Source organism: Anticarsia gemmatalis, chromosome 20 (assembly GCF_050436995.1).
Source record: "Anticarsia gemmatalis isolate Benzon Research Colony breed Stoneville strain chromosome 20, ilAntGemm2 primary, whole genome shotgun sequence".
Lineage (NCBI taxonomy): Eukaryota > Metazoa > Arthropoda > Insecta > Lepidoptera > Erebidae > Anticarsia > Anticarsia gemmatalis.
This window is the reverse complement of record NC_134764.1, coordinates 9660133-9669168: the sequence shown is the minus strand read 5'-3', so window position 1 is coordinate 9669168 and position 9036 is coordinate 9660133. Positions and strand designations below refer to the sequence as shown.

The following is a 9036-nucleotide window of genomic DNA, read 5'->3' as shown; positions in this document are numbered from 1 at the left end:
CACAATATTTAGTGTAATAGCAACACAGTTTTAAGCACTGACGTGTGTTTGCCTTGGAGAGGGTTTTCAAAGACAATAAAAAGTGTAAAACTTTGAAATCGCCTATTTTAAATCGTAGAATATTTGCAACGATCAAATATTAATTTCTTTTAGTACATTTCACTCAATTTTATTAGTGAGTGTCTTTTTTGGATGTATATTAAAACTTTTAAAATAACAGCGAAATCAATTACAGTTTATAGAATTATTTTAGTTATAAATAGGGCCTAGCTAAGCTTTGTTTTTAGTTGGTATAGAGGATAATTTGTCACAATAAAATTCAAATCCATCGTAAATGTGAATTTATTTGTAGGATTAATCTACTACAGAATCATATGCGGGCTATGATGCATGTCAAATAAAACTGCAGCTCTTTACTATCTGACTTAATCTGACATTGAATGTCAGACTGTCATATTTGCTTGCACTGGATAGCGTAAATAAATATTTTGTTTTGGATTCAAGAGTAATTTTCAAGCAAATTGCTTTGGAATGGAAAATGAATGATGATGATGACATTAATGCGTTCTTGCCGTCATTGTTAAACCCTAGAGCAGTGAGAAAAAATACTGGCGAATTATCTTTAACGCAGGTGAGCGCTAACTTTAAAAAGTTTTCATCGTTATAGTTTACTGTAAAAATAACATACGTGAGTATAACAGTCAGCAAGGATCCCATTTTCATTAGTCAATCATTAAAATAACTACATGTTTTTGTTGTTCTAGAACTATTATTCTGACTAACAAGTATCGTCAGGTACACATTGTAGTTTATAACACGAGATGTTACCTAACAGTTAACAAGTTCATGATTACGTTATAATTGTTTACAGAATTCGTTCGTAAGCCGATCTTCTTTGTCGTTAAGGCGTTCTAATGGCTTAAGATTGAAGGCAAAGCCCAAGGTGAGTGGCCATTTTTTGCTTTAAGTACATTATCCAGATTTCTATTAAAAAATATAACAGTAACTCTATTGTTTGGCTCCATGAACCACGTCTTTTGTTTCATGTTTGTTGGGATGAGTGGGACAATGGTGGATTTGTGTTTAAATAATTTTAGCAGTTAGTCAAGTCTCAACAAAGTTAGGTGTTTTTTAGAATGCTATTTATTACTGTAATTATTAGGCATTAATTTATTATACACTACAATAACAAGATGTTTAGATTTAGGAACGAATGAGAAACCAATGTGCATACTTATTTAAATTATTTCAAAATACAACTGTTTTGCTGATAGTTACATTTTTATTAATTATCTAAGCCTCAGGGCTCAAGCTTTATTTTTAGTAACAACCCAACATCTTATACATACATGAAATTAAATTCTCTCGATTTGACCACCTTAATCACTGCATTTGTAAAGCTAACCTTATCAGATCCAGCTGTATTGTATAAATCAATACAATGTAGATAAGGTTTATCTTGTATTGCTATACCATTTTGAGAATAAAGATAGGCATTTTGGAGATAAGAACATTGTAAATATTAAGATTTTTTTGATTTGCATAACAGCATGAATTAGGATTGGTATGACTAGAGAAAAGTGCCAAAAAACTAATTATGTAATGAGGCCATACATTTATGTGCTGACTGTAACGATTTTTCAGAATCGTTTATCTACCTTGTAACCCAAAACAGGCCTTTAAACATGGCAAGTCTTTAAAAAATTGTTTCATGATCAAATAAGTAGGTACCATTTTGATTCCAATTTGTAAATTTCAGGTCATTCCCTTTGATAAGGAAAACTCTCAAAATGTTCGAAACTTAATAAATAAACCTAAAACTCCCGCAAAACCACCTTCTCGTCGAAAGACAATAGATGGAGACAGTCTAGGCTTCTCAGCTATTGATGACCTTCATAGTGTAGCTAATAACTTTGACTCCGCCTCCATCGGCGCGGGCGATGGAGACACACCAATAGAACTTAAACCAAAAAACGACTGTGAAATTATAGAACCTCATGTTCCTTTAGTATCAGTATCGTCTAATACAGAGTTAGACAAAACCGTAAGCGGTCAGAGCGACACCACAATTATGTACAATGTAGACGACAGACCTATCATCTCAGTGTCTTTCGGCGTCAACCATTGCAGCAGCCTCGATATCAATTCCAAAAGCAGCAACATCAAAAGACTCTGTTTCACCCAAAAAGATGACGACACATTAGTCGATTGTGAATTATTAGAATCTTCTAAACTGAGCTCGGAAAGCGACCTCGACGAAAACATGAACGAACCTCAAACACCAAACTCACTAAAGAGGTCCGCCGTAACTGTTAATCTAGAAATTAAAAAGAAGAAATTGTCACCAGACACATCAGACAACTCAAAAGTTCTAATTTTAAACACAAGTGCCGTCGAGAAGATATCCCATGTCATCGTTCAACCACCAAATTATAAATTAGTGAAGGGAAATTTTTCGGACCAACAGGCTAAAATTAAAAGCGTTGGTAATAGGAAAAAAGTGTTTGGCTCTGACGTCAAAAATGGGCATGTGAGTGGTGTTCTGCGGCAGAAGTCGATTGACAGTTTTTTCAGTAAACGTTCGAAGGTATCTGAAGGTGGTGCGGGTGGGTCGGAGTTGGTGAGAGTCGGGTTTAAAAATGGTGATGAGGAGGCGATGAGCAGAAATTCAGGTGTCGCTGAGAAGAGTGGTCGCAAGTCGCCATTTTTGAAGCGGACAGATAACGATGGGTCGTTGGGACCGCTTAGAATGTCGTCCCCTAGAAAGGCGGGGTCGCCGAGACCCGAGACGTCGTGTTCGTCTCCGCGTGGCCGGATGGAGAGTCCCAGCGCTCTGGCGCGTAAGAACGTAGACTCGTTGCAGTTCAGTATACCCTCGAAGTCTGTCTCCACGAAGAAGGGGGTTTCTTCGAAGACCGTTGTTCCCCATCACAAAATTGTGGCAGGTATGTTGAATGTTCTATGCCTCAATTTGACTTGTGTTAAATGTTATCGTCACGACTATCTGATAGCTGTCAGTCATTGACTAATAGAACTTAAATTTGCGTTACAGGCTTTGCAGGTTTCACTTCTTTTCTTTAGAAGATTTTGAGATATAGAAATTGCAGTTCTCCCGAATTTACGTTAAATAAAGTTTATACATTTTGCCTAGATATTACTGGGTATTGAAGTACATTTGTTTTTCTAACTACAGGTACACATTTCGCGGTGGACGCATTCTCTTACGGCGAGATCGCGAACGTGAAACATTACTTCCTCACCCACTTCCATTCGGACCACTACTCCGGACTCAAGAAGAGCTTCAACAAACTTCTTTATTGTTCCAAAATTACCGGTAAGATGCACCGTATGTATTTGCCTTTACATGAATAAATATCTCTTAGCCCGGCACTGCAGGGCGGCAGTAAGGCTAAATAAAGTAAAATGGGTTGGGAGCAGATCAGGGCTTAACTGAGGAGTGCTAAGCAAGTGAATTCTTCTGAAATGAGAGAGTTTAGGCCTTGATTCTATCATGCCGGTCAAGTGAGGTTTAGAGGACGTATTCTTTTGGAAACTAAATATTTTGTTTCTCTTTGTAGCGGACCTTTGCATATCAAGACTAGGCGTCAGTCCTAAATACATTCACGTGATAGAAATTGATCAGACCACTAGAATCGACGGCGTCGAAGTCACCGCTGTAGAAGCTAACCAGTGAGTATTCTGCTAACATTTACAACTCAAACCTTAAATTAAATTATTTTGCTATTCATTCTCCGTTACGAAAGAAAATTTCGTGCATGCATTTTTTTACGTATACGTGTTCTTTGGTGCACTTATAACATGGCTAATAATTTATATTCACAATCGATTGATTATTTTGATATTCTTGACTTGTGTGAAAAAGAGATATTTATAACTTTTTTTTACTATAGTTAAACGAGCTATAGCTAACATTAAGATCTTATTTTAATCAAAATCTTAATGCTTTTTCGTGGTAGTTGTCCCGGCGCAGTAATGCTAGTGTTCACGCTGCCGAACGGCAAGACGTTGCTTCACACGGGTGACTTTCGCGCCTCCCCCGTCATGGAGTCCTACCCTATATTCTGGAATAAGGACATACACACCATATACTTGGATACCACGTGAGTTGTGATATTATTCGTTGGTAAATAAGGTTGGAAATTTTCGTTATCGTATCTGAACGAATGAGATTCAACAATAGCCAGTATGAATTATGTATGGAAAAACGACCAAAAATACTTTTCATTATCAAAAGACGTTTTACTTTTTCTTTTATACGTGGGTCTCTGTATGCAGGCTTGTATGCTGTAGCTATTTAAAATGTTATGAAAAAAATATAATCAGGTTAAAATGGACACCTTTCATATAAAAGAAAAGAATATACGTATCCTGACTACAATTCAATTGGTTCATTTTGTAAAATAGCTACAAATATTTTTTTTTTGGTAGATATTGCAACCCCCGCTACGACTTCCCCACACAAGAGCAGAGCCTCGAGATGGCGCTGTACATCCTGCGTCAGAAGAAAATGGCGCTCGAGAAGGTCGGCAAGAAGTTCTCTAGCGTGCTCATCGTGTGCGGGACTTATACCATCGGTGAGTATAACAAACAATTTAACTGCCTCTTTGGCGCAGTGGTTTAGGTCACCACGCCGATACCACTGTGTCGGGAGGTCGTGGGTTTGATTTCCACACGGGACAATTATTTGTTCGATCCACAAATAATAGTTTTGGGTCTGGTTGTGCTTTGTGTCCCTTGTTTGTATGTTTGTAAAAGTCCCCGCGACACAAGAGCAATTCTTAGTGCAGGAGTTGTCTTTAAAAAAAAATGATAAATGAATCTTGTCATTGACTTATCCCCTTGCTTTTGCGTAAGGGGGCTTATTATCAGATACCTAGATGCTTACTAACACCATGTTTTGCTAGTTAAATGAGAGTTGGAGATTTTGTATCCTCGCAAGACGACTGAAGAATACCTGGTGGCTCATTTATTATGCTTTTCATTTAATTTATTTCTGATTTAGGATATCGTTCTCGAGTTTGCGACAGACGAGAAAATTAATAGGTCAAGGTTAAGGTCGATAGTTTACATTAAGTGTCGACGCGACGTGACTCTTTGCGTTACTGTGAGGGCAGCACGAAACGTGCGGTTACGCGTAAAAGCGTATTTTGCGCGACTATTGACCTTAAATTTGTATTCGTTTGTATAGCTGAGTATTGCAGATAGTGGGCTATAGTCGGCTAGTCGTATTGCGTTTCGGTTCACATGAGTGACTCTTAATGTCGTGTTGTAATCTGGCAGGCAAGGAGAAGTTCTTCCTGGGCATGTCGCGGCGCGTGGGCTGCTCGGTGTGGGCGTGCGCGGAGAAGGAGCGCGTGCTGGCCGCCGTGGAGGGGAGGGCGAGCCCGCGGGCCCCGCCCCACGCCGCGCAGCTGCACGTCGTGCCCATGCGGGACCTCACGCACGAGGTACACATACACATACACACTATAATACACATACACGATACTTCGCTCACTTTACAGTTTTAATCCTAGTAGAAGGCGAGGCGCCCATAGCCAGTTGCGCTCACCGGTCGGTAAACGATCTTTGGGTTAAGCAACCATTGGCGCGGTCATTCCATAGATGGGTGACCGCATAGTGGTATTTGAGCTGGGCGTCTCCGTGCTTCGGAGGGCACGTTAAAAGTCGGTCCCGGCTGTTGTCTACTAAGATAAGTCGTTAAGCCATGTCAAAGGTCTCTCGGGCGGCTTGAACGACTTTGACACTAGGTTGACCACTAACCATACGACAAACAAACAACCCTAGTAGATGAAGACGTTTGTCATTCTTTACTTACAGCCGTGTAGTAATGGGCTCTCGTGCCCGCTCCCCTCGGAAGCACGCTTATACGGCGCTGGGACGGCTCGCATCCATCATCACTTACGACTTCGAAAATCACGTTCGATTTAGAATATTATTTACTTCCAAAATAAAAAAGACTAAATTTTTTATCAAAACCTTTATTTTGACCTTAAACACTACACCGATTTATGAGAACGTTTATTTCGTATGTGTAGAAACTCCGCGCGTACCTGGACAGTCTGAAGGGCGCGTTCAGCGAGATCGTGGCGTTCAAGCCCAGCGGCTGGGAGAATGGCAAGCAACCCAGCGTCGAGAAGGACATGGTCACCATACACGGTAATATTTAAATATTTGATCATCTTTAACTAGACCTATAATATAATACAAAACAAATCTGTTTTTTCTACTTTGGCACGCAATTATGTGTACGTAGTAGCACGTGTACGCTGAGTACGGTATAAGTAATGCGCAAAATAATAAATTGTCCTAATAATGTATGTAGAAAATCAACTGTTACTAAAATTTGAAATTTCAAAATTGTAATCAACAGTTTAGGAGATTGGACACCGCCATGTGTTCGAGATGTTTCTCAAATATTTTGATTTATGTCATAATATTATTTAATTTTATTGTCAACAGGTATACCATACAGTGAGCACTCGAGTTTCTCTGAGCTGATTCGTTTCGTCAAGTTCTTGAAGCCGAAGCAAGTGGTGCCCACTGTTGATATATCGGGCGGAGTCAGGGCTGTGCAGGTAACTTAAACTTATTATTTACCTTTATATGTCCCAGTTTTTGCCAGCCAATTGGTTTGCTTAAAAAATATTGCTTATGTGTAAAAGACCTTGAGGTCGGTCTGGTCATCATGTCAGCTCAATTAGCATTTAAAACGAAGATTTTTTTTTATGAGTACTTGCCACCTTAATTCGTAGCCTTTCCTAACATTATCTACCTACCTGTATTTCTGCCCATATGTTTGTATCGATTGTTACAAAGGTATTTTGCGTGAATAAAAGAATTTTTATTCATTTATTGTAATTGATGTTCCAGAGAATTTTAAACAGAACTTAGCTTAAAGTCCTCAAATTACCTATAATCTATTGCTTTACCAAGTGTCACCTTATTTGGTTTAGCAGTTGATAATGTCAGCCCTACAAAATATCTTTACTACAGTATATACATATCAGACAGTAATTGTGTTGTTTCAGAAATACTTCCCATGTCCATTGGTGCACAAGGAGGAGCTGCACACTCAGAGTAAGGTGACGGACTTCTTCAGCATACAGAACCAACAACAAGTGCCGGCCGTCACCTGAACTAACAGGTACCACTACAGCTTCTATGTAGCGTGTGTCAGGTCTTTGTGGCACGGTCGGTAATGTATGCGACTGCCGCGCATAGGTCTCGGGTTGCAATCCTGGGTCGGACCATAGTTTTTTTGGGGTTTCTCTATTGAGAATTTCTCAGAGATTGTCCGAAGATAGGAATTTGAGGTCGTAGACCTTCGTGTCGAGCGCTATTTGACATTGTGTGCTTGAGACTGCCGGTCAAGCTACGGTCTCGGGTTTGATTTACTGTTGAGACAAACTTCTGAAAGGTTTTCCCAATCTCTGATGGTATTTTCAAATACCCTGGTAACGATGGTATGGGAATAACCTTTACAGCCAAACATAGATCACTATGGACGTTTTCAATACTTTCCACAACATAAAATAAAAAACGTGGTGTTATATTTTATTTCCTTGTACTAAAGATATTGTTTGTTTGTTTCAGATGCGTTCAAGCTGATAAACTAAGTTGCCATTTACTATACCAGTCTGTGATTTTTTGATATGTTGTATACTAGGGTAATATTTATAAAAGTTGGTTGATTTGTAATAAAACGTATTTTTAATAGTCTTGTATTTGTTATCTCTATACATACATATTATTAGTGGTATACCTTCTTTCTTTTTGTAGTTAGTTACCTTGGTTCGAAAGTCATCATTTTATGCGTTAGGTGCAGCGCAGACGACAGACTATCCGTGACGCACTTTTTAGTCTGTGAAAATAGAACTTATGCTATAGAGTAAGATCCCAGAGCTGCCAGACCTACGTCATTTTAGCAAAGCTGAAACTTTGAGGATTGTTAGTATAAAGGGTCTGTTAAGAGGTATGCACATCCACTACCTTGAAAGCGGGGCCGTTTCCGAGGTAGCGCGGAGTGAAGGTGCGTAAAAAACGACCCAACCTACGTTATAGTAGCAAAGTTGGTTTTCAGATATGTTATTAATGATATTATGTAGAATTAAAATTGACTATTGCCAGACCGTTTCCCGGGGCCATAGTTTTTTTGGGGTTTCTCTATTGAGAATTTCTCAGAGATTGTCCGAAGATAGGAATTTGAGTTCGTAGACCTTCGTGTCGAGCACTAGTTGACATTGTGTGCTTGAGACTGCCGGTCAAGCTACGGTCTCGGGTTTGATTTACTGTTGAGACAAACTTCTGAAAGGTTTTCCCAATCTCTGATGGTATTTTCAAATACCCTGGTAACGATGGTATGGGAATAACCTTTACAGCCAAACATAGATCACTTTGGACATTTTCAATACTTTCGACAACATAAAATAAAAAACGTGGTGTTATATTTTATTTCCTTGTACTAAAGATATTGTTTGTTTGTTTCAGATGCGCTCAAGCTGATAAACTAAGTTGCCATTTACTATACCAGTCTGTGATTTTTTGATATGTTGTATACTAGGGTAATATTTATAAAAGTTGGTTGATTTGTAATAAAACGTATTTTTAATAGTCTTGTATTTGTTATCTCTATACATACATATTATTAGTGGCATACCTTCTTTCTTTTTGTAGTTAGTTACCTTGGTTCAAAAGTCATCATTTTATGCGTTATAGTGATTTCAAGTATAGACGTTTTTAGGTCCAAATAGGCTTTTCATGCTCAAAGACTACGAAAGCAGAAAAAAGCGCTTAATTATTAAAACTACAGTCAAAAGCAATGCCGAGTTTCCTGTGTAATCTGCATTTGCTCAGCTTCCAGTGTAATCTCAGCTCCACTTAAAACGGCTGACCTAAGATACATTTGGCAGACCGATAAATTAGGTACTTTTTTGAAAAAGGACAAATTACATTTCCGTAAGTGTGATTGCAACTACCGTAAAACGGGGTGAATAGAAACAATTTTCAACTTTG

At 38.7% G+C, this 9036-nt stretch overlaps 1 protein-coding gene across 1 annotated transcript; it reads left to right on the top strand.

The window, feature by feature from the left end:
• Nucleotides 1–437: 437 nt before the first annotated feature.
• On the top strand, nucleotides 438–7740 carry LOC142981730 (uncharacterized). Its single transcript, XM_076127826.1, has 12 exons — nucleotides 438–631; nucleotides 872–943; nucleotides 1760–2945; nucleotides 3194–3334; nucleotides 3579–3690; nucleotides 3978–4121; nucleotides 4450–4595; nucleotides 5302–5468; nucleotides 6060–6180; nucleotides 6484–6599; nucleotides 7053–7168; nucleotides 7618–7740. Exons 1-11 carry the CDS (start codon nucleotides 539–541, stop codon nucleotides 7158–7160), a joined length of 2406 nt encoding a protein of 801 aa, XP_075983941.1. The 5' UTR covers nucleotides 438–538; the 3' UTR covers nucleotides 7161–7168; nucleotides 7618–7740.
• The last annotated feature ends 1296 nt before the right edge of the window (nucleotides 7741–9036 follow it).

Bases quoted from the DNA above. Each gene is read 5' to 3' on its own strand.
- LOC142981730 (XM_076127826.1), top strand. From the start codon at position 539: ATGAATGATGATGATGACATTAATGCGTTCTTGCCGTCATTGTTAAAC. The intron at 632-871 runs GTGAGCGCTAAC...AATTGTTTACAG, and splicing joins GCGAATTATCTTTAACGCAG to AATTCGTTCGTAAGCCGATC. The intron at 5,469-6,059 runs GTACACATACAC...TCGTATGTGTAG, and splicing joins TGCGGGACCTCACGCACGAG to AAACTCCGCGCGTACCTGGA.